The 25,897-nt window shown below is 45.3% G+C and overlaps 1 protein-coding gene across 1 annotated transcript; it reads right to left on the reverse strand.

Moving 5' to 3' along the window:
- Window positions 1-704: 704 nt before the first annotated feature.
- On the reverse strand, window positions 705-24,577 carry LOC142003340 (C-type lectin domain family 17, member A-like). Its single transcript, XM_074980219.1, has 10 exons — window positions 24,502-24,577; window positions 18,794-18,844; window positions 15,794-15,928; window positions 15,543-15,593; window positions 13,867-13,992; window positions 11,346-11,408; window positions 10,198-10,287; window positions 8,469-8,638; window positions 7,383-7,492; window positions 705-1,845 (listed from the first exon to the last, which is right to left on the reverse strand). Exons 1-10 carry the CDS (start codon window positions 24,575-24,577, stop codon window positions 1,713-1,715), a joined length of 1,005 nt encoding a protein of 334 aa, XP_074836320.1. The 3' UTR covers window positions 705-1,712.
- Between the last annotated feature and the right edge of the window lie 1,320 nt (window positions 24,578-25,897).

Genomic DNA, 25,897 nt, shown 5'->3' on the forward strand with positions numbered 1-25,897 from the left:
ATTCCCCCCAGCACAAACAACAGTTAAAGGTGACTGTTTACAGGTGGCTACAAAGCTTAATGGTCCAAACCCATTTCTGAATAGCACTGGCCTGAATTTGAATAAATAATCTCATTGTAACAGGTGGAAATATATTTCTTTTGGGGGAAATATACGAATGAACTTAGAATTGAAGGTGCCCTCATTTCAGTGCAGCAGCCTTGGCCTTGGTTTTGTTTAGGTGTCTCAGCAGAACTGAGCTGAGTGAGTAACAGAAAACTAAGAGACAAATAGGGCAGGTCAGGACCTCTGAGTAATGGTCCATCTGAATCAGGCCAGTAGATTGCGGATCACTGCTTGCTGGGAAGTGTAGTTTCCATGGGCCATGTCCCTGAATTAGAGATGATATTGAATGTAAGAAAAGTCAATCTTTATGGTTTGCTGCAAGATGATTTTTGTTTTAAGTGGGTGTTGATTTTGAAGCCTAATGGTGGCCATGGATATGTTAACACAGTAATATTTCAGCTGCTGCTGTTTCAGCTGAAGTATGTAACTGCTCTGCAATTTGTGGGTAGAGCTTGGGGAGGGTTGAAACAGATTTTTTGTGGTCCACAGCTAGGCAGTGAGTACCAGTGAAAACCTGGGTTCAGTTTACTGAATGTACAGCATTTATTTGAGAAAGAATCACACAAGCAGTAAAAGGTTATATAATATGCCCCCAAACCCGGCAGTGTGCCTCAAATTCCCCAAGCACAAACACTTAGTAACTACATTGGCCTTACATAGTATCCTGAAGGGCAAACAAAGCAGGTATAGCTACTACTCCTAGATGTACTCTTCTCTTGGTCTATCAAATGTCCCCAAAGCAAAGTCCTGGTTATTCTGAGGTCCTCTGGTTCAAAAGTCATACAAAAGTCCCTTGTAGTAGGGTGTTGTCTACCATGACACCTTCTGTCTTACAGCATCGTGGACGCTTTCAGCAGTTAATTGGGGAACTAATTAATTTACTGTGCAGGGCATTTATAACTTGTTCTCGAAGGAGTCACATGTCCCGGAAATATGCCTTCTGGGCATGATATTGGTGTTTCTAATAAATATTTTAGAAGAGACTGCATAAAAGAGAGGAAAGATCAGTCAGCGTTTTCCATCTCATCAGTCATTACCTTGAACTCTTAGCGTGATGCCATCCAAAAGGGTCATTTTGATCTGGGTCAGCTTGTGCCAAACTCACTGATTGTGTATTTTCCTATTATCTTTCCTCAATGAACTAGCCATTGGCTGGTATATTCCAAAGTTTTATGTTGAACTACACGTGTGAAGAGAGCCTTTGATTGACCATTAAGTGCAATTTCAACACTCTCCGTAAATTTCCATACCAACTATCTGATGCTAAGGGAATCCTGCTCCCAAAATCCTTTAGCCAGTTCAGACATATCAAGCCACACCAAACTCATGCTTACCACATTCATTCATATCATTCACAGTCATTCAAGTCAATAATTTGAGACTGGAAGTAAGCAGGGCTGAAGGTGGAACACTGCTACTTTTGAAGGATCATTTGGACCCCTGAATTTATAATCCCTAACTAACATCCAGAAGTTGGGAAAGCACTGTTAAAAATCAGGAGAAATGGCATCTGCAGGTCAGATATTGTGAGAGCTGGAGTGAGCAGGTGCCGAAGGAACACTGGGACTTGTGCTCTATCCATAACCAGAGCATGTGGGAGAAGTGGGTCAGCAGATCCAATTCTTTTCACAAACCCAGTAATAGTCCATGGAGCACATGTATGCACTCCAAGTCCCAGAGGGATTCAAGGTGGCGCAGTCTTGGTCACCCTTGTTGGCTGGTTCACCTCTTTTCCAAAAGCTGCCATGAAAAACAAATAAACATTGTCAGTCAGCTGATGTACATCATAACATCATAGAATTCTTGGGCTGGAAGGGACCTCAGGAGGTCTACTAGTCCAGGCCCCTGCCTAAAGCAGGCTCAACCCCAACTGAGTCATCCCAGCTGGGACTATGTCAAGCTGGGACTTAAAAACCTCTAGGGATGAAGATTCCTCTTACACATTCCAGAGCTTCACCACCCTGCTGATGAAATAGTTTTTCCTAATATCCAACTCACACCTCTCCCTCTGTAACTTCAGACCACTGCTCCTTGTTCTGCCATCTGTCACCACTGAGAACAGCCTCTCCCCATCCTCTTTAGAGCTGCCTTTCAGGAAGTTGAAGGCTGCAATCAAATTGCCCCTCAGTCTTCTCTTTTGCAAACTAAATAAGCCCAAATCGCTCAGCCTCTCCTCATAGGTCATGTGCTCCAGACCCTCAATCATTTTTGTTGTCCTCTGCTGAACGCTATCCAGTGCATCCACATCCTTTCTATACCGGGGGTGGGGGCGATGCAGTACTCCAGATGTGGCCTCACCAGTGCCAAATAAATGGGAATAATAACTTTTCTAGATCTGCTGGAAACGCTTCTCCTAATGTAACCCAATATGATATTAGCCTTCTTGGCTACAAGGGCACACTGTCGTCTCATACCCAGCTTCTCATCCACTGTTATTCCCAGTTCCTTTTCTGCTTCACTGCTACTTAGCCAGTTGGTCCCCAGCTTGTAACAATGCTTGGGATTCTTCTGTCCCAAGTGCAGGACTCTGCACTTGTCCTTGTTGAACCTCATCAGATTTCTTTTGGCCCAATCCTCCAATTCGTCTAGGTCATTCTGGACCCTATCCCTACCCTCTAATGTATCTATCTGACCCCTTAGCTTAACGTCATCTGCAAATTTGCTGAGGCTGCAATCCATCCCCTCACCTAGCTCATTAATAGAGATGTTGAACAATACTGGCCCTAGAACCAATCCTTGGTGTGCTCCACTCGAAACCAACCACTTACCAGACATCAAGCCATTGACCAAAACCCACTGGGCCTGTCCATTAAGCCCGCTTTCTATCCAACTTACAGTCCATGTATCCAATCCATACTTCCCTAACTTATGGGCAAGAATGTTGTGGGACACTGTTATCAGAAACTTTGCTAAAATCAAGGTATATCACAACCACTGACTTCCCCATGTCCACAGAGCCAGTTACCTTATCTCAGAAGCTAATCTGATTGGTCAGGCATGACTTGCCCTTAGTGAATCCGTGCTAACTACTCTTGATCACTTTCTCCTCTTCCGAGTGCTTCAAAATGGATTCCTTGAGGATCCCCTCCATGATTTTTTTCAGCGACTGAGGTTCCCCGGATTGTCCTTCTTTCCTGTTCTAAAGACGGGCACTGCATTTGCCTTTTTCCAGTCATCCAGGACCTCTCCCAATCTCCACAAGTTTTCACAGCTAATAGCCAAATGCTCCGCAATGACATCTTCCAATTCTCTCAGTACCCTTGGATGCATTAAATCTGGACCCATGAATCTGTGCACATCTAGCTTTCCTAAGTAGCTCTTAACCTGGTCTTTCCCCACTGAGGGCTGCCCACCTCCTTCCCATACTGCATTGCTTAGTGCTGTAGGCTGGGAGCTGATCTTGTCCATGAAGGCTGGGGCAAAAAAAGCCTTGAGTACTTCAGCCTTTCCCACATCATCTGTCACCAAGTTACTTCCCTCATAAAGTAAGGGCCTCACACGCTCTCTGATCACCTTCTTATTGTTAACATGCCCATAGAAGCCCTTCTTGTCACCCTTCACATTCCTTGTTAGCTGCAGTTCCAACTGCGCTTTCGCATTCCTGATTACTCCCCTGCATTCTCCACCCATATATTTATACTCCTCCTTAGTCATCTGTCAAGGTTCCACTTCTTATATGCATCCCTTTCTGAGTTTAAGCTCACTAAGGATTTCCCGGGTACACCAAGCTGGTTGCCTACCATATTTGCTTCTTTTACTGTGCATTGGGATGTTTTTGTCCTGTGCTTTCAATAAGACTTCTTTAAAATACTGCCAGTTCTCCTGAACTCCTTTATCCTGCATATTAGCTTCCCAGGGGATCCTGCCTATCAATTCTTTCAGGGAGCTGAAGTCAGCTCTTCTGAAATCAAGGGTCTGTATTTTACTGCTCACCTTTCTTTTGTCAGAATCCTAAAATCTGCCATCTCATGATCGCTGCAGTCTGTGTTGTCACCCACTTCCATTTCGCCTACTAGCTCTTCCCTGTTTGTGAGCAGCAGGTCAAGCTGTGCCTGGCCTCTGGTTGGTTACTTCAGCACTTGTACCAGGAAATTATCCCCAGCATTCTCCAAAAACTTCCTGGATTGTCTGTGTGCTGCTTTATTGGTCTCTCAACAAATGTCAGGGTGATTAAAGTCTCCCATGAGATCCAGGGCCTGTGATCTGGAAGCTTTTCATAGTTGCCTGAAGAAATCCTCATCCATGTCATCTTCCTAATCTGGTGGTCTATAGCAGACATCAACCACAACATCGCCTCTGTTGCTTCTGCCTCTAAACTTAACCCAAAGACTCTCACTTGGCTTTTCTCCCTTCACACACTGCAGCTTTGAGCAATCATACTGTTCTCTCCCATACATCACAGCTCCTCCTCCTTTTCTCCCCTGTCTGTCCTTCCTGAACAGTTTATACCCTTCCATGGCAGTGGTCCAGTTATGCGAGTCATCCTACCAAGCCTCCATTATTCCAATCCCCTCCTACTTCTTTGTCTGTGCCAGGGCCTCTAATTCTTCCTGTTTGCTTCCCAGGCTTCTTGCATTTGTGTACAAACACCTTAGATAATTAGCGGATCGGCTCACTTTCTCTTTTCAAATCCCTTGGAATAAGGTCGGCACCCCCACAAATTTGATGGTGGCCTACCAAATTGGCTAATTGTATTGTGAGAACAATGTTCCAAACATCAGTAATCTCACACGTCATGAAATGGACAGTATACTTGAAATCTGAAGCATCAGAGAGAGCAGGTTGATATGTGCAGGCAAGAAGTGCTTCAAACGAGAGAAAAAACCATCTCATTTCATAGTGATACAAACCCTCAAGGGAGTAGTGCTCATAGGATCAGAGACTACTAGAACTGTAAGGGACTTGGAGAGTTCATCAGGCACATACCCTGCCCTCACAGCAGGAGCAGGCACCATCTCAACCATCCCTAGAATCATAGAACTGGAAGGGGCCTCAAGAGGTCAAATCCAGTTCCCTGCCTTCTTGGCAGGACCAAACACCATCTAGACCACCCCTGACAGATGTTTTTCTAGCCTGCTCTTTAATAGCTCCACTGATGGAGAGTCCAAAACCTCCCTAGGCAATTTATAACAGTGCTTAACCACCCTAATAGTTAGGAAGTTTTCCCTTATGTCCAACCTACACTGCCCTTCCTGCAATTTAAGCCCACTGCTTCTTGTCCTAGCGGCTGCGGTCGAGGAGAACAACTTTTCTCCCTCCTCCTTGTAAAACCTTTTAGTTACTTGAAAACTGCTGTCATGTCTCCTCTCAGTCACCTCTTTTCCAAACTAAACAAACCCAGTTCTTTCAGTCTTCCCACATAGGTCATTTTTTCTAGACCTTTAATAATTTTTGTTGTTCTTCTCTGGACTGTCTCCAGTTCCTCCACATCTTTCTTGAAATGTGGTGCCCAGAATACTCCAATTACTCTAATCAGCACAGAGTAGAATGGAAGAATTACTTCTTGATAATGCTACACTCCTGTTAATGCTTCCCAGAATCATATTTGCTTTTTTGCAATAATGTCACACTGTTGACGCATATTTAGCTTGTGGTCCTCTATGATCCCTAGATCCCTTTCTGCAGTACTCTGTCATAGTCACTTCCCATTTTGTATGTGTGAAAATCATTGTTCCTTTCTAAGTGGAGTACTTTGCATTTGTTGTTATTAAACTTCATCCTATTTATCTCACACCATTTTGCCAGTGTGTCTAGTTCTTTTCGAATTATGACTTTATCAGTCAAAGCACCTGCAACCCCTCCCAGCTTGGTATCATCTACAAACTTTGCCTACATCTAAATTACTGATGAAAATATTGAACAGAAGCAGTCCCAAAGCTGCTGCCTGGGGAACCCCACTTGTTATGCCCTTCTAATATGAGTGTGAACCATTAATAAACACTCTCTGAGAATGGCTGACCAGCCAGTTATGCACCCACCTTATAGTAGCCCCACCTAGGTTGCACTTCCCTAGTTTATTGATAAGGTCATGTGAGACCATGTAGAATACTCTACTAAAGCATAGGTATATCACATCTACCACTTCCCCCTTATTCACAAGTCTTGGTATCCTATCAAAGAAAGGTATCAGGTTGGCTTGACATGATTTGTTCTTTGACATCTTTGAAAATTTGCCTACGAAAGCTTCCATGCTCTGGTTGAAAAAAAAAAGTTCACCACCAATAAAAATATCTGAAAAATGAACAATCTGCAACTCATTTCCATCAGAATCAGAAGGAAGCACTGGACATATTTGGTACAGGTACTCCAAATAGCAACATAACATTCCCGCTTGAAGCTGCCAACTAAAACCCACCAGAATCAGTAAACAAGGTCACCCATGAAACACCTGAAGTACAACCTTTAGCAAGAGGGCAGAATAGTCTATCTCAGGACCACAGGTATGGGAGAGATTGTTTTCCACCAACACTGAATGTTGAGAGAAACTCATTCACTCCCTAATTGGCAAAAATACATTGACCATCAGGCAGAGAGGCCAAGCATGTGATAAACCATGCAAGTGGAGCTCCCTTCTCACACTAGAGCAGTTTCTCTCCAGGGCCAAAATGAGGCATATTGGCAAGGACCAGCAGAAGGAAGCAGCATGCCTGGCTTCTGCATGGGTTGTACCATTGTGGCAGAAAAAAGAATTCTTCTCTGGGGTACTTATTATTGACACAAAACTCAGGTAAAAGTGTCCTCCCATGCAAAGATTCCAGTCCCATTTCTGCATCCCAGCTGCCCATAGTCCATACCTGTTCTGAGCCTATCCTGCTCAGGTCCCTAAGGGTATGTCTGCACAGCAAAGTTATTTCAAAATAACTATGCTAGCATCTACACAACTCAATTGCTATTTCAAAATAGCAGCTGGTTTATTTCAGAATAGGTGAACCTCCTTCCAGAAGGAATAGCGCCTATTTCAAAAAAGCTATTGCAATATAGGGACTCTCTAGAAAGAGAATAGACCCTTTTTGAAATAAGCTATCGTGCGTTCCATGGCTCTGTTTTAAAACTGGCTCTCTTGTGTGTGGACATTCTGTTTCGAATGGTGTAACTGCACTATTTCAAAATAAGCTAAAAAGATATTCCAGAATATCTCCTCCAGAAGAGCTTATTTTGGTATAATGCTGCTGTGTAGACATACCCTAAGAGGCAAAATAGACATGGTGATGGCTTTAAAATTCCTGCGTAACAGGACTAATTTTCAGATTAAAGGATTTGCCTGAGAAGGGGCTTACCTGGTAGAATATGAGGTATTGTCTACCCACTGCCACTTTCCTTCCTTGATTGCATCGCTCAGTCCCAACCAGTATGTCCTGTCTGTTTTCTTATGGGCACACAAAAAAGCCTAGAATGGAAAAGAATTTAATATGAAGAAGGTCAACGTCATGACTCTTGGGTAGAGGTGGGCAACCTGTGGCCCATGGGCCATATGCAACCCACTGAGGCTCCACCTACAACCTGTGGGACCCCTTTCTGCCTCCCTTTCCTAGGCACTTCTCATGCACCACACTGGAGCCCCATACTTCCTATGCATTCCCCTTTGCCCCCACCCCAGCACTTTTGGGGGAGCTGTGAAGCACCTAATTTGCTTTCTGTCCCCACTCCTCCCTGACCTTCCCAGAGCTGGAACACCATGAATCAGCTGTCTGCAGTGTTCTCACTCAGGGAGGTTGGTGGAGGAGTGGGTATGGAGTGTGAATCAGGCAGTTTGCACACTGCAAAAGTGCTGGGGGGCAGAGGAGAAGCAAGGACGTAATGGGCTCTGGTTCTCCAGTGTGCAAGAGGCATTGGGGAGGGCGGCATGGGGCCACTGGTGGAATACCATTGGGCCAAAGGCTGTTGCAGCTCACAGAGGTGAAAGAGGGCCACTTCTGAGGCCACCCACTATTGCTGGTTGCCCATCCCTGCTCTGGGGACGGGCATGGTGAAACAGAGCGCTCAGTCTGTACAGTTTTAATGCACCCATCCGCATAGGCTGCCAGCAGTTCTTCACTTGTAAAGCTACCTGCTATCTATTGATTGCAAGACACAGCCTTCTGAATGATTTTTCCCTGCCTTAGGACATATGAGTTTGGGAGCTCCCAATGGGGCAAGGGAAAGGCCACTCATGTGGAGAGTGGGGAAAAGGGAGGCAGTTGCCTCCAGGCCAGCAATTTAAGACCATTCAATGCAAACTTGTGAAATCCCATAGAATTTACTGGCATTACCCTGGATTGACACGGACTAAGCTGAGAGTGGGGGTTTGATATTTATGCCTTGCTCTTTCCACCCAGAATGGCACCGTAGCAAACCAAGTTGGGGGGGGGGGGGCGGGGGCTTACCTGTTCCTCATCATCATTGATGCTAACCAGGTGAGACTTTTCATCCATACAGAACTGCATTGCATCTTTCCAGTTTTTTGTCTTATTTGAAAAGTAATAGCAGGCTTTCTGGAACTTCTCCCAGCCAGCCGTGCATTTTATAGACTCTGGGAGAGCACTGCAGATGGACTCTGTAAGGCAGAAATAAAGACAGCCCTGCATTACCTGTTGGAAGCTCTGGCTCATGAAGAAAGGGGCTTTTTGCTTATTTAGTGGGGTTGCTCCCTGGGAATGTGTCATACGTGTTTCAGAAATTGTACTGTCTTTCAGTTTGTTTCTATGAGCCATTCTGACCTGTAAATCTTTTTTGGGGTTGGATTCTGGTTCTCTTAGAATCCTCCTTTCCCCAAACTTTGCTGTTATTCACATTGCCATAAGCTCCAAGTGACTCAATATTCTTCTCTTGAGTCACTCTGGATTTCATAGAATCACAGACCTCAGGAGGTCATCTAGGCCAGCACCCTGCCTAAAGCAGGATCAACCCCAGCTGAATCATCCCAGACAGGACTATGTCAAGCTGGGACTTGAAAAGCTCTAGGGATACAGATTCCACCACCTCTCAAGGTGAAGCATGCCAGTGCTCCACCATCCTCCTAGGCCATGTCTACACTAGCAAATTCTTTCAGAAAATCAGGCCCTCTTTTGAAAGAACATGCAGCACATCCACACACAAAATTTCCTCTTTCGATCTGAGATTGAACGAACATGGCTCTTCTTCCACAAGCCATCTTCTGCTCCTGGAGCAGGAAGAATGCTTCCTTCTGAAAGCTCTTTAAAAAAAAAAACATGTGTAGACGTTCTGTGGGCCCTTTTTCCAAAAGAGCAGTCCCTATGGTGGTGGATTTTTCACTCCCTGGCCTGTTCTTTCTAAAGAGCGAAGGCTGTATGGACACTCTCTGTTGAAAGAGCAGATCGCTTTTTCAGTTTGCTTTTTTGTGCGTGGACACGCTCTTTTGAAAGAAGTTTTTTTGGAAGAGATCTTCTGGAAAATCTTCTTTTGAAATATCACTGTGGTGTAGACATAGCCCTAATGAAATAGTTTTTTTTCCTAGTGTAGTACCCAGAGGCACTGAGACCTCATCTGGGGTGAGTGAAGTCTCTGCTCTACAGCCTCAGCTGAGAGCCAGCTGGCTTTTAGTTCATGTGGTAGAGTGCAGGGCTTTAGACCTTATACTTGCAGGTTCTGTCTCTGGTGCTGGCAACCTGGGTCTGTTGGTGTTACACTAGCATACAACCTAGACTGCCCCCACTGTAACTTGAGACCATTGTTCTACCATCCCTCACTACAGAGAACAGCCTCTCTGCATTCTCTTTAGAACCCCACTTCGGGAAGCTGAAGGCTACTATCAAACTGCCTGTCTCTCTGCAAACTAAATAAGCGCAAATCCTTCATCCTCTCTGTGTAGGTCATGTGCTCCAGCCCCTAATCATTTTGATTATCCTCTGCTGAACTCTGTCCAATGCATTCACATGCTTTCTGTACTGGGGGGCCCAGAATTAGACCCAGTACTCCAGATGTGGCCTCACCAGTGCCAAATAATTTACATTGGATAAGGAAAAGCAGATACTGACCCTCATTCATCAGCTTTTGACGCTTTCTGGGATAAAATTGATAACACAGTTTTCACTGGTATGAGGATCAGATCATGGGAAAAGAGCAGAGATGAAAACGTGTCTGATGTACTCTCACCTGTGATGTCCCACAGTTCCTTGTAGCTTTTATTCATGTCCCTGTGGATTCTCTCGCGCTCCTTTTGTGCATCAGTCAGGTCTTGCAGTACTGAAAAATGCAAAGTCTCATGTGAAGCAATAGGAAGATTAAGTGCTGTGCTAGTAATCTAGGTTCTATTGCTGTGACATTGGGAAAATCTCTTTTTCTTTCTTGCCCTGTGTCTGTCTTGCCTATTTAGATGGTGCAGGCAAGGGCTGTCTTTCTCCATGTGCCTAATGCATGTGTCTGCTTTTGTGTAATGCAAGTAATAATTGAATTTCAGTTTCAGCTCCATTTAGAGCTGAGGGCAGGTCTACACTAGACGTTAAAGATGATTGCAGATAAGCAATTCCAACTACAGCAATTGTGTGGCTGGAATTGACATATCTATGATCAACTTATCTGGCCGTCCTCACTGAAGGTCAATGGGAGAAACTTTCCTATCAAGCTCCCTTGCTCCTTGCAACAATGAGGAGTACCAAGGTCAACTGACAAGCTCAGATAGTTCAATTTCAGCATTTGAAATTGAGCCCCAAAAGATCAACCCTGACCAGGTTGATCTTCTAGTAAGTGTAGATGTACCCTGAGAAACTAGGCTTAAATCTTTATGAGAGGCAGCCTTCCTCATTAAGAACCAGCTCCTTAATTCCTTTATTGTTATTAGTCCTTTGCCTCTTGAAGTGTCAGTTTCCCCATCTGATTCTCTTCTCATACTATGCAGTGTAAATCAGGAGTAACTCCATTTAACTCAGTGGATCTGATCCTGGTCTCATTTGCACCACTTGGCCCCTGGACTGATTCCATTGGTGTCAACAGTGTGCCTGAATCAGGTCCAAAGGTGAAATTCTGGTGTCAAGCAGAAGTAGCTCTGTTGATGTCAATGGTTCTTTCCTTGATATAAGTGGAAGGAGAATCAGACCTAGTGGATGGTTTGTTTGGCTTTTTTTTTTATTATTATTTTCAAAAAAGCTTTGAGATCCTTGGGTGTGTGGAGCTGAAGATGGACCAAAGATTCCTCAAAGGGCTTGCATCACTAAATTGACCCATCCACACCTAATTCAGTCCCAGAACTTTCCACTGTTAACCAGAAATACCTACTTTGTGCTGGCTAGAGTCCCAGAACCTACCGTTCATTAGTGTTTCCGAGTAGTTATAGTTTAATACTTTTAACTCCTCTGACATCTCCGAGTCTAAAAAGGAAATGAAAGAATATGGCTTTTCCATTCATACTCAGATAAACAGTCCAGGTCCTCAGCTAGCTAGGAATTCCCATACTGGCTCAAATCAGGTATCTCTTCTTGTCTAGTACCCTGTCTGTAAGATACACTGGTAATAACCTGCCTCCAATAGAAATTTCCTCCAACCACCCAAAAGTGAGAAGTTGGCTTGTTCCTTTAAGTCAGTCGGACGGTATTGGTTTATACAGCTGAGGATCTAGTCCAGTGGAGTTATACCAGATTTACATCAGTGTAACCAAGGACAGTATTTGATCCCTGTGTTCAGGATTTCTGGTGCAGGACTGGACTGCATTGACAGGAGTCTCTCCCACCCATTGCTTTTCTGAGGACATGTCTACACACAGACCCACTGACAGAGGCAGGGCAAAAGGGACAGTTGCCCGGGACCCGGCATTTTAAAGGAGCCTGGTACTCGGGCTGCTGCCACTATCAAAGTAGCGGCAGCTGGAGATTTGTGCCCCTTTGAAGTGCCAAGCAGCTCAGCTCTAATGCTCCGGGCAACTCCGAAGGAAGGGGTGGGGAGCAGCATCACCATTTGAGCGGTGCGGAGGACTGATTACCCTGGGCCCTGCATCTTCAGCCCTTGGCCCCACCCCCTTCCAGGGGCAGGGATCTGCCCCCCTCCACCTTGCCCTGGGCCCACAGTGGCTGTTAGCCCCACCGTCAAAAAATAGGCCCACGACAGCCATTCTCAGACCCCAACTCAACTGGCTAGGCTCGCAGGTCTCATGCTGCAGGGTTAAAACTAGCAGTGTAGCCATTCAGGCTTGGTCTGGGACCTGGGTTTGAAATCCAGTGAAGGGGGAAAGGCCTAGAGCCCAGCTCCAACCCAAGCTCAAATATCTGCACTGCTGCTTTCAGCCCCACAAGCCAAAGTCAAATGATCATGGTCTGAGATGACTGCTGCCATGGATTGTATTTCTTCTTTCCCCGTGTAGGCGTACTGAAAGGCCCAAGACTGCCTTTTGCTGCTACATTCCCATATGGTGCTTGGCATAATGTGGCCCTGAGCTTGGTCTGGTTCTGTGGGAGCTATTGTAGTAAAAGTAATACAGGTTGAACCTCTCTTGTCTGGCACCCTTGGGACCTGACCAGTGCCAAATGAGAGAGTTTGCCAGACAACAGGAGGTCAATATTGTCCAGCACAGTGGTTCCCAACCTGGGGTCTGCAGAGCCCTGGGGGTACACCAGGGTATTGCAGGGGGTACATGAAAAATAGATTAAATAAATTAATAGAATAATTATTAAATCAATTGCAAAGTTACAATTGATAATTTAAAAATATTAACATATTCCCCAATAATGTTATTAATTCCTTTCCAAAAATCTATGTTGTGGTTTTCTTTCTCACTGAATGAAGTGTACATAGCAGCTAGAATTGGCTTTGATGGGTGTCTGCCAATGGTTTGGGGGTGATTGCAGGTCTGCACTAGTGAAAAGGTTGGGAATCACTGGTCTAGCACACTACCAACAATTCCACTGCTTACTGGGCTCTTAGACATTTAAGGGTAAATTGCAGGTAAATAACAGCACAGAACATTGAGAGCCAGGACTGGTGGCTGGAAACAAACTTTATGGAACCACAGGAATCTGTGATAAGTGGCCATGCAGCTAACTAACATTGTGCCGGATTATGGACTTTGACAGCCAAGAGAGTTCTGGATTAGAGAGGTTCAACCTGCAATAAGAACAGCAACAACACAGAGGGAGGAAATGACAATAAGTTTTCTCTTGAAGAGGGCCTGATGGGTGAATCATTGGAACAGGCGTCTGTCTGGAGTTGTTGGTTTGACTTCCCCATCGCCATGTTCCATAATAATAAGAGTCCATTTAACATGCACTGATAACACAGTGTTATACGTGTGGGTGGAGCTTGAGCTCCTGCTGCCCTGAGCCGTGTGCAGTTATTAACACCAGTGTGAGATGAGTGTAAAATAACATCCGGTAAGGACAGGGCTCAGGAAAACATAAAACAAGGCTCACAGGGGCATGACTTTAGTGGAGTTACTCTTGATGTACACTAGTATAACAGATTCAAGATGCAGAGTGTGGAACTATTGCACCAGTGTTACTGAGATTGGTGTGTATATTGGGGGTGGGGTCTTTTATCATGAGTGGAACTGAAATCAGTGTGTGTGTGTGTGTGTGCGCGTGCATGCATGCATGTATCCTCTAGCATTAGCACAATAGATGTGTGTGAATGTTGGGGCTGTTTTGCACCACTGTCACTGAAATCAGTCCATGGCGTGGGTAGTTGTGTGGGAGCAATGCATTTTTTCTGTTAATTGCTTTTCTGCAGTGCTCTCCCCTAGTGCCCCATGGTCTGCCTTTCCTGGCACCGATATTCAAATTCAGGGATGAGAATAACCCACCCACCTGGGTGTCCATACCTACGTGCACCAAGACTTACACTTCACCACGGCCAATGAGAGGAGGACCGCCCACATTGCAAAGCAAATCCCCATCAAGATATACAGTGTCACTAAGGACTTCGGTCTGTAGCCTATTCCTTGCTTGGAGTCAGGAATGAGGTCAGCTGTGGAAAGCAGCATCAGTTAGATCTCTGTGGGTAACTTCCTGGACTCTCAGCATCTTCTAACAAAAGGATGCCAAAATCGTTTACCCCAAGACAGGGTTTCACCCAGGTTCTTTATGGTAAAGGATGACTCAGGTTATATAAACATTTTAGAAGCATGTAGGCTTGCCCTGAAGATGAGGATGGCTGTCTCTTTTAAATGAATAATGGAAAGTGGGTCAGTCTAGAGGTCAGAGCAAAGATGGGCACAGAAGTCAAGTCTCCTGCATTCTTTCCTGCCCCCTGAGAGAAGAGCAGTGCCTAGAGGCTAAGGTTTGGCATCTGGACTCCTTAGTTCTCTCCACTGCTTTGAGGAGTCTCACAGTTAGAGCAGAGGGCTGAACAGCTGGGGAAGAGAACAGAGGACCTCTCACCTCAAAGGCAATATGGCTTTAGGTAGGGGGTTGGCTGTGGAAAATGAATATGAGGACTTTAGGGGTATGTCTACACAGCAAAGTTATTTCAAAATATGCTATTCTGGAAGAGATTTTCCGGAATAGCTTATTTCAAAACAACACTGCTACACACAAAATGCATTTTAAAACAGCCCTCAGCTATTTCAAAACAGAGCGTCTACACACAACAGAGCCTATTTCGAAATATAGCCTTTGGATGTACTATGGCTTATTGTGAAATAGGCTGTAACCCCTGTCTACACAGCTGCTTCTTTGAAATAGCTGTTTGAAAATAGGTGGTATTCCTTGTGGAATGAGCTTTATCTATTTTGAATTAAGCCAACCACTATTTCAAAATTACTTCAAAATAGCAGTTGTGTTGTGTAGATGCTCACAAAATTATTTTGAAACAGCTTTGTCGTGTAGGCCTACCCTAGGGCACCAGTCCCGATCCAGACCAAACGGAAGACATGGTAGAGTCTTCATGAAGGCCACTAAGGACTGTGCTAATGCCATTAAGTTTATGAGAAAAGTGGTCAGATATGGATAAACCACTTAGGCTGCTTGTACACATACCACCCCTGACGGGAGGTGGTATGGTAATGAGGAGCTAACGCGCACATTCAGTGCCTCATTAGCGTAGTGGCAGCCACACAAATTTCAAAGTGCAGACTTTGAATTGCAGATTGATAATGAAGATAGGGACAGATTTGAAATAAGTGCCCACTTCAACATTCCCTGACTCCCACAAAACTAGATCGGAGTAAGGGAACGTTGAAGTGGGCGGCTTATTTTGAAGCTGCCCCCATCTACACTGTCAATCTGCAATTCGAAGTCTGCACTTCGAAATTTGTCCAGCCACTGTTATGCTAATGAGGTGCTGAATATGCACATTAGTGCCTCTTTAGCCTGTTTCAAATTGCCTCATTACCATGCCACTTCTGACAGGTGGTGGCATATGCAGAAGCAGCCTTAGGCAGAGAGATTCCAGGTCTACAGCAACCAAAAATCATTCCCATCTGATGGGTGCTTCCTGGCCCACCTGAATCCAATTACCCAGAACAATGCAGGCAGCAGCATTCAAGGGACAGGAGAACTGGAGGAGCTCCAACTAACCTGTCCTTGGGAGACTTGAAAATGCTGGTTTCCCGGCTAGCGAGTAAACCCCTGCAAACAGGAAGGAAAGTGAAGGCAGTGGAGGAAGTATCAGTTTACCCCCAATCAAATATACAGACCGGATCACAGCTGGGAGTGTAACTCCACATGTAGTTATGGGCCCAAACTCATCTCTTGAGAGTCCCCAGAGAATTCACAAGAAATCAGTTCAGTCTAGGGAGCGAACAGAAGAAGAAGATAAAGGTTTTTACCTGTGCCTCCCTTGTTCCTCTGACTCACTACATCTGCATTTTCTTCGTGGGCTGACAGCCTTTGCTGCATATGATCTCCCAACTCAGACATGGACACATCATCATAATCCTCATTGGAAAAACTATCAGGTGAATCTAAGTAAATGAGAAGAATTAATCCCAAGGCAGTAATTAGAAATCTGGGACAAATCCTCAGACGGTCTAAAATGAGCATAGTTTTTGTTTGCATCTGTTGAGAATGTGGCCTAATGTGCTAATATATTTAGATTAGAGCAAATAATTTGCATCTGAGAGCATCCATAGGCGATTCCGCATCCCCAGCATTTATCTCTCAGTAGCTTCGTGTAGGGAATGTGGCAGCAGGAATGCAATGCTGCGGAAGGCTGGGAGGAATGTGTCTCCCGGAGGTCATCTGCATGAGAATGCAAAGGGCGGCAGGTGTGATACTGAGGCTGGGAGGAGTGTGTCTCCCAGTGATCATTTGCATGAGAATGCAAAGGTGTGCATGTGTGATACCTTTTCAGGCAAAGCCTAATGGGTAGCAAGTAAGCCATGAGATTTGGTCTATTGTAAACATGTAGTTGTAAAATCACAATTTAAGCTGACACTTAATGTGGGAGTAGTGAGATCTCACCAATGCTCTGGGTTGTTGTGGGGGACAGGGCAGTCGCCATAGCTGCATAAGACATTGATTACACAGGGCTCCCTGGTTTAAAGCATTGTAAGTAAGGAGGAAGGGGTAGTGGTTGGGTCAGTTTGTTGGCTGCTTTGGCCCTGTTTGTGCCTTGGTCATATAGCTATAAATGTGGCTTAACTAACCCTCTCCACCTGTTGAAAGGTAGAGCTGGCTACTTGGGTGTTTGTGAAACTACCTACTAGAGATACACAGAGTAGCAGCTGAGCCCACACAGAGCTGAACTCACAGGGTTTTGCCTTAGGGTGATCCTAAGTAGTGGGGTTAGGATGGGCAGGTGGCCAGTAGGAGCAGTAGTGGACTGGTAGGAGTGGCTGTGGATGACAGTGACCAGCAGATGGCTGGTGGCAGCAAGGGGAGGCTGCAGACAAGTGGACAGCTAGTATTGCCCTGGTGATGTATCTGTAGGCTTTGGGTTTGGGACTGCACTGCAGAAGGTACACCCTGTAACTGTGTGTGTGGGGTAAAGGGCCAAGAGACCCAGCAAGAGATGGTATGGATGGTATCTGGGTAAAGGGGGTTTGTCTCGTCTTTGCTTAGATATACTGCATCTGTCACTGTAACCTTGGGGTAGGTTACGGTCATTAAACAAGCCATTTCTATCTCAGACTCTGTGCTTGCGATAGGGGGAGAGCCGCCTTACAGGCACCCAGCACGGGGGTGAAATTGTCCCAGGCCACTAGGTGGGGGCTCGAGCCGGTTGGTTGTGTCCTTGACAGGAAAACCCCACAGGAGTTGAACCCGGCCCTTCTGGCAGGCACCTGGCATTAATAGAAGGGTTACACTTGGAACCACAGAACACCTTCAGTGAGATTTCACCAATTGCCCTCTTCACCCCTTGGATGATGATGATGATGACAATGATGATGATATTAGTCTCATCTTGTGGAGCCTTATTCTTTTCTTCCTTATATTGATGCAAATTTTGAAAAACTCCTGCATTTAAGACAAGTTGGCTGATTTACAGAGCAAAGCCAAAGTGGGCTACTAGATAGAACACTAGTCGAGGACTAAGAAGTGCTGGATGCCATTTGTTGCTCTGCCACTGACCCACCATGAGACCTTGAGCAAGTCACTTTCCTGTCTCTGTCTTGTCGCATCCTTTGCCTTACTTATAAAGTTGGACACTCCCTGCCCTGAAGAGCTGACAATCTCTGATCACGTGGCTGTGAAATGCCCAGGACAATGGAAGGCTTACTGAGAGAAAGAATGAGTCTCCTCTACAGCCTTAGCCAAGCCACACAGTTTGAGCTGAACGATAGAGGCTCCTGTACAGACGTCTGAGGTTCGAGTTTGCCTGTGGCCAGTTAAAAGTTGGGGCTCATCCAGGCTTTCAAGGTGGTCTTTGAGTCTTGGGTCTTTGAGTCCTCAGCTAGGGGAGGTATTTAACCCACACACCTAGCAGTGTGGTTCACTGTCCCATGTAGGCTATGTCTACACTAGCCCCAGAAGTCAAAAGGGGCATGATAAGGAACCTAATGGAAAGATGCTAATGAGGGGCTGCCATGAATATGCAACACCTCGTTAGCATAATGGCAGCCGTGGCTCTTCAGAAGTGCCGCTTTCGATCGTGTGCTGCTCGTCTACATGGGGTCCTTTGACATCGAAATCTCCTTATTTGAATAACCAAATAGGAGTAAGGGGATTTCAAAGTGTGCAGGGTCCTTTTGAAAAGGACCCCATGTAGACAAGCTGCGCGCGATCAAAAGTGGCACTTTCGAAGAGCCGTGGCTGCCATTATGCTGATGAGGCGCTGCATATTCATGGCAGCCCATCATTAGCATCTTTCCTTTAGGTTCATTATCATGCTCCTTTTGAGTTCTGGGGCTAGTGTAGACATAGTGGTAGTGGCATTGAGACCATTTAGTAAGAAAAAAAGTAGCTCTCGCCTTAGCTGAGAGGAAGGTGACTTTTAGCTCATAGTGTAGAGGCTCCTGCATTAAGTTCCAGAGGTCCTAGGTTTGAGCCTGCCTGTAGGCAGTTACCCTGTTATAATGTAAATAATAACAGAGGTGTGGTAGACAGGAGAGTCGGACCCTTTATGCACAAATCTGAAAGCGCCTGTTTGAAGGTAGGTTGAAGTTATGATACCCATTTCACAGTTGAGGAAACTAGTGCAAAAAGACAGAGGAGGAGAGTTGTTCAAGGTTACACATAAATTACCAGCAAAGCTGGGCATGGAGTCATCTCTATACTGGAATCTCATCAAGGGTCACTTGGCCCATGCTACATCCCAAGATGCTGCACTGGCCCAGATGCAGAAAGCCCAATCCAAGGAACATGAGGAGGAAACAATATGGACTCACCAGATCTGAAATGACTTGTGTTTGCTGGTCTCCCTGATAAGTAGTAAACCCCTGCAAACAAGGAAAGAGAAGGGTCGATGTTTGGAGAAAGTGACAGTTCTCCAGAGAAGGACTGAGCAAACTCTTTATGTCAGGTCTTACTTTTCATCCCTGCAATTAGCAGGGGCCTCCCCAACCTACGTAATCCAAACTGATGGAAATTTTGATTGTGTTCACATGAAAAACAAACAAACACCACCTTTTCAGCACATGCGAGAAAATGTAAAATATAAAAACATTATTAATGGGTATATAAATGTGAATACAGAGACATAAAAATAGTAACGTATTTCAGAAATTTTAGTGAGATGGATGAGCCTAAGACCCAGCAGCTGATCGAGCTGCACCCCCCCTTATGGAATTTCATGCGACCCCAAAGGGGGCCCTCTCCCCACTTTGTGCACCCCCGTTCCAGAGGATACCACTGGAGGATCTAATGCTGGCTGCCTCTCAGATTCTGGTGCAATCAAGAGGGTGAAACCAGATCATCTTCGCTGCAGCTGCTCTTTGGCAATATCAATCTGAAGCAGCACTGATAAGCAAGGTTTGACTCTTTAAGCATGAACCTTTGCTATGAGACACCTGATCCAGGGAGATACAGTTATGGAGTCAGGGAAAGGGCATAAGGCCATGTGTCCTCGGATTTAAAAATATGTAAATGATCTTGCAGGCTAAGGAGCTACTCTGCAAACCATTTTGGATAACATGTAGTTAGGACAGAAAAAGAAACCGCTCATGGAAAGAACAAAAAAAAAAATGGAAATTCATCATAGAAAAAGTCTGTTAAAAATTATGGGCTGGACTCTCAGCAGGTGTAAATCAGCAGTTACTGGAGGGACAGCAGATTTACACCAACAGGGGTCTGGTTTATTGACTCCAAGGCTACGTCTACACGTGCACGCTACAGCGAAATAGCTTATTTCGATGTAGCGACATCGAAATAGTCTATTTCGATGAATAACGTCTACACATCCTCTAGGGCTGGCAACGTCAACGTTCAACTTCGACGTTGGGCAGCACCACATCGAAATAGGCGCTGCAAGGGAACGTCTACACGCCAAAGTAGCACACATCGAAATAAGGGTGCCAGGAACAGCTGCAGACAGGGTCACAGGGCAGACTCAACAGCAAGCCGCTCCCTTAAAGGGCCCCTCCCAGACACAGTTGCACTATACAACACAAGATTCACAGAGCCGACAACTGGTTGCAGACCCTGTGCATGCAGCATGGATCTCCAGCTGCCGCAGCAGCAGCCAGAAGCCCTGGGCTAAGGGCTGCTGCACACGGTGACCATAGAGCCCCTCAGGGGCTGGAGAGAGAGCGTCTCGCAACCCCTCAGCTGATGGCCGCCATGGCAGACCCCACTATTTCGATGTTGCGGGACACGGATCGTCTACACGTGCCCTACTTCGACGTTGAACGTTGAAGTAGGGCGCTATTCTCATCCCCTCGTGGGGTTAGCGGCTTCGACGTCTCACCGCCTAACGTCGATTTCAACTTCAAAATAGCGCTTGCCACGTGTAGCCGTGACGGGCGCTATTTCGAAGTTAGTGCCGCTACTTCGAAGTAGCGTGCACGTGTAGACACGGCTCAAGAGAGCTACACCAAGGGCTGTTCCGCAGTGGAAAAGTTAGTAAAACTATGGCACTTAAAGATGTGGGGGGTTTTACCCCAATTTGAGTAAATTAAATTCAATTGTAGATATGCAATTCTAGCTACAGCAATTGCGTAGCTAGAATTGACTTATCTACAATTGTCTTACCTGGCCCACAGAGGGAGGTAGATGGGAGAAACTCTCCCATCCACCTCCCTTACTCCTCGTGATATTGAGGAGTCCAGACTGCAAACTGCTACTCTGTCGACCCCAGATAGTTCAATTTCTTGCATCCCCCACTAGGTGTGCAACATCAAACCTGGGACGATCCACCCTGTCCTGGTCAATCTTCCACGTAGTGAAGACATACCCTTAGTGTAGATGCGTTTATAATGGTTGAAAGGCCTCTTCTATGTCAGGATAAAGATTTTTTATACCAGTATCACTGCAATCATGATGTTGGGGTTTTCCACTTTAGCAATATCAGTGTGTAGTTAAAACAACGAACATTTCTAGGACAGACACGTCTAGAATAATGCTAGCTGGGTATCTAGCTCTGTCCCAAACTATCCAATGGTGGCAGAGCGCTGAATTCAGTTAGTGTCATCTCCTGCAGAGGTTGGTGGACGTCACGTAGCAGGAAGGTCCCCATAATAACTGCCCTTTGAAAAGCTTGGTGCTTTCCAAAATGGAAACAGATTTGTTCAGAAGCATTTGCTTTGGGCATGGAGATCCTAAGTGACAAGGACAGAGAGAGGAAGGATGTGACTTTGTCAGAGATGGGTGTGGCTGTGGAAGTTTTGCTCTCCTTTGCGACACCATCTCTGCTGCAAGGTCAGGTGTTAGTTATGCTCCTCCCAGAAGTGGTTAAAACAATGTGCAATCACCCAGTACAGTCAGACCCTGTCTGGCTTTCAATGACTTCTTAGATCTGTCCTAGGGCCCTGGACATGACATATCCTGACATGACATACGCCCACTATTCAGCAAGGAGGGAGAACCAATATCAGGAAACTTGGAAATGGCAGAGGTGCTTAATGACCTCTTAGTTTTGGTCTTCACCAGGAAGGCAGATGCAGAAACACCTAACATAATGTATGCTCGTGGGAAAGGGGGTAGGCTAAGAGGATAAAATAAAAAAAAAAGAAGCACAAGTTAAAAATTACTTACAAAAATTAAATGTCTGCAAATCACCAGGGCCTGATGAAATGCATCCTAAAATACTTAAGGAGCAATAGAGGAAGTTTCTGAGTCTTTAGCTATCATCTTTGAAAAGTCCTGGAAGTCAGGACTGATTCTAGAAGACTGGAAAAAGGCAAACATCATGCCCATCTATAAAAAGGGAAAAAATAAAAATCCAGGAAACTACAGACCAGTCAGTTTACCTTCTGTACCAGGAAAGATAGTGGAACAAATAATTAAGGAATTCATCTGCAAACATGGAAGAAAATAAGGTGACAGGTAACAGCCAGCATGGATTTGTAAAGAACAAATCATGCCAGACCAATCCGATTGCTTTTTTTGACAGGATAGTAAGTCTTGTAAGGGAGAGGTGGTGGATGTGGTATACCCAGACTTTAGTAAGGCATTTGACATGGTCTCACATGATCTTCTTATCAATAAACTAAGCAAATACAACTTAGATACAACTATAAGGTGGGTGCCTAACTGGCTGGATAACCATTCTCACAGAGTAGTTATTAATGGTTTGCAGTCATGCTTGAAGGGCATAACAAGTGGGGTTCCGCAGGGATTTGTTTTGGGATGAGTTCTATTCAATATCTTCATCAACAATTCAGATATTGGCATAGAGAGTACACTTATTAAGTTTGCAGATGATCCCAAGCTGGGAAGGGTTGCAACCACTTTGAAGGATAAGGTCATAATTCAAGATGATCTGGACAAACTGGATAAATGGCCTGAGGTAAACAGGATAAAGTTTAATAAGGACATTCCACAAAGTGCTCCACTTAGGAAGGAACAATCAGCTTCATACATATAGAATGGGAAGCAACTGTCTTTAAATACCTCTCTGAAACCACCCTGCCACTCATGCATCTGATGAAGCAGGTCTTTGCCCATGAAAGCTTATGCTCCAAAATATCTGTTAGTCTATAAGGTGCCATAAGACTTCTTGTTGTCTAGGAAGGTCTACTGAAGACACAGATTCAGGGTTCATACTGGACCCCAAGCTAAATACGAGTCAACAGTGCGATGTTGTTGCAAAGAAAGCAAACAAGATTCTGAGGTGCATTAACAGGAGTGTTGTGAGCAAGACATGAGAAGTCATGCTTCCACTCTACTCAGCACTGATTAGAGTATTGTGTCCAGTTCTGGTCACCACATTTGAAGAAAGATGTGGAGAAATTGGAGAAGATCCAGAGAAGAGCAACAAGAATGATTAAACGTGAGCTATGAGGGAAGAGTGAAATGGACAGTGATCAACAGCTCGATGCCGGGATGGCGGTCGGTTTCTAGTGGAGTGCCCCAGCGTTTGGTTCTGGGTCTTGTTCCGTTCAACATATTTATCAATGACCTGGATGAGAGGTTGGATTGCACCCTCAGCAAGTTTGTGGATGACACTAAGCTAGGGGGAGAGGTAGATACACTGGAGGGCAGGGATAGGGTCCAGAGTGATTTAGACAAATTGGAAGGCTGGGCTGCAAGAAATCTGATGAGGTTCAATAAGGACAAATGCAGAGTCCTGCACAAGGGCAGAAAGAATCCCAAGCATTGTTACAAGCTGGGGACCGACTGGCTCGGTAGTAGTTTTGCAGAAAAGGACCTGGGCGTTGTAATGGACGAGAAGCTGGACATGGGTCAACACTGTGCCATTGTAGCCAAGAAGGCTCATGGCATATTAGGATGCATCAAGAGGAGCGTTGCCAGTAGATCCAGAGAAGTGATTATTCCTCTTTATTTGGCTTTGGTGAGGCCGCATCTGGAGTACTGTGTCCAATTCTGGGACCCAATTATAGGAAGGATGTGGATACACTGGAGAGGGTCCAGCGGAGGGCGACCAAAATAGTTAGGGGCTGGAGCATATTACTTATGAAGAAGGGTTGAGGGAATTGGGACTGCAGAAGAGAAGACTGAGAGGGGACTTGATAACAGCCTTCAACTTACTGAAGGGAGGCTGCAAAGAGGCTGGAGAGAGGCTGTTCACAGTGGTCACAGATGGCTGAACACGGAACAATGGTCTCAAGTTGCAGTTGGGAAGGTCCAGGTTGAACATTAGGAAATCTTTTTCATGAGGAGGGTGGTGAAGCATTGGAACGGTCTACCAGGGAAGTAGTGGAGTCTCCATCCCTGGAGGTGTTTAAGTCTCGGCCTTGACAAAAACCTGGCTGGGCTGATCTGATGGGTTTGGTCCTGCTTAGGGCAGGGGGCTGGACTCAATGGCTTTTTTAAGTCTCTTCCAGCTCTATTGTTCTATGATTCTATGATTCACCCACAGACAAAAAACTTGCTACCTACAACAGCCTGTGTGTATGCACACTACCCTGTACACAAAGCACATTACATACCCCTGTACACATGCACTCCACATCAAACGGGGCTCCCACACATACATCTGCCCACAAAGCACACACATCCACAGGGACATGCTCTTTACTCACCTCCACAATGCACAGTTCAGACAGCCATGCATGTTTACACAACTGCCCCTTAGAAGCCTGGCCACAGATGGGCCCCTGTTTCTACTCACTTAGTCCAGGGGTGAGCAAAAAGGGTGGCCAGCTCCCTTGGGGTGCGCGTGTGTGAAATTTCAGGTGCGGGGAGCACAGCGTGGTCAGTTGCTGGGTCTCAGGCTCATCCATCTCATTGAAAATGTTGAAATACAGTTGTTTTTATGTCTGTGTATTCTCATTTATATACCAATTAATAAACTTTTGACATTCTACAGACATATTTTCTTACACATGCCAAAATGTATTTTTATATGAATATAACTGAAATTTCCATCAGTTCAGATTATATTAGACGGCGGGGGGAGGTGGGGGGGGCTGCTAATTGCAGGGACAAAGAGTGTGGCCCTCCACAAAACATTTGCTCACCCCGTCTTAGTCTTTACCTGTTGGTGTCACCACTCTCCTCCCTGGTGATGCTGGAGGGCACAGCCAGTTCCCATACAGCTCCTTCTGGTCCATTCCTCCTTGCTAGGGACCATGGGCTTAGGTGGACTGCTGCTGAATGAACAGACCCTTTTCTGCTTGAGTCACCCTCTCGCTCTTAGCATCACTCAGGGCAGTTCTCTTTCAGTTCCTCTCTCTGTGCTAGGGCTGGGATGAATAAAGCTATGCAAATAGCTTGAAATGCAGCACAGCCCAGTTGTGCATAGAAGCATATATGTTCCATAAAGTTTAGCTGAGCCACAACCTTTCTCCGGGGTGCAAGGTTGTGGAAGGGCTAGTGAAGCAGCAGTGAGGGGGCTGCCTGGCTTATGAACTACAGCTGTCTACTGTCCACAAATGCGCTAAGGAGCAGTAGTTCTCAAGCAGGGATATATGTAACCCTGGGGTTAGGCACAAGTCTTCCAGGCTGTGCACTCATTTCACTATTTGCCTGATTTCACAACAGGCTACATAAAAAACACTAGCGAATTCAGTGCACACTCAAATTTCATACAGGTTGAACCTCTCTCACCTGGCACCCTCAGGACCTGACCGGTGCCAGACAAGAGAATTTGTCGGAACGGAGGAGACCAATATTGTCTAGCAGTATTACCAACACTGCTACTGCTGACTGGGCTCTTAGAAGACATTTAGGGGCAAATTAGAGCTAAATACCAGCACAGGACATGGACAGTCAGGTATGGTGGCTGTAAACAAACTTTATGGGACTACAGGAAACTTGGCCACACCCTTGATAAGTGGTCATCTGGCTAATTAGAATCATGCCGGATTACAGATGTTGCCAGACAAGAGAGTTCTGGATTAGAAAGGTTCATCCTGTATCACGACTTGTTTATATTGCTCTATATATTATCCGCTGAGATATTAGTATAATATTTATAGTCCAGTCATTTATTTTACTATTATGTGGTAAAAATACAAAATAGAAAATTTTCAATGACTGGACACTTCTGCATTTTTATATCTGCTTTTGTAAGCAGGTGGGTTTTAAGTGAGGTGCAGTTGGGGGAAGACAAGACAAATTAGATTCCTGAAAAGACTTCAGTGGCCTGGAAAGGTTGAGTGTGCTGCTGTGGTGCACAGGAGTCACCAGAGTGGATTGGACCCGAGGTTCATTAAGCCAAGGGGTGAGCAAACTTTTTACATTGGGCCCCTCTTTTCACCTTGCCAATTTCATCACCGCCCCACACCTGTATAAGGTAATCAGAACTGACAGAAATTTTGGTTATGGTCAGATGGAAAAAAACTTCCTTTCCTCATGAGTAAGAAAATAAGTATGTTGAATGTAAAAACTTTATTAATGGGTTTATAAATGTGACGTATAAACTGTAACAT

Source organism: Carettochelys insculpta, chromosome 29 (assembly GCF_033958435.1).
Source record: "Carettochelys insculpta isolate YL-2023 chromosome 29, ASM3395843v1, whole genome shotgun sequence".
Lineage (NCBI taxonomy): Eukaryota > Metazoa > Chordata > Testudines > Carettochelyidae > Carettochelys > Carettochelys insculpta.

Bases quoted from the DNA above. Each gene is read 5' to 3' on its own strand.
- LOC142003340 (XM_074980219.1), bottom strand. From the start codon at position 24,577: ATGGACCAGAAGGAGCTGTATGGGAACTGGCTGTGCCCTCCAGCATCA. The intron at 15,594-15,793 runs GTAAAAACCTTT...TCCTGTTTGCAG, and splicing joins GAGGAACAAGGGAGGCACAG to GGGTTTACTCGCTAGCCGGG. The intron at 8,639-10,197 runs GTGAGAGTACAT...TCTGCCTTACAG, and splicing joins GGAACTGTGGGACATCACAG to AGTCCATCTGCAGTGCTCTC.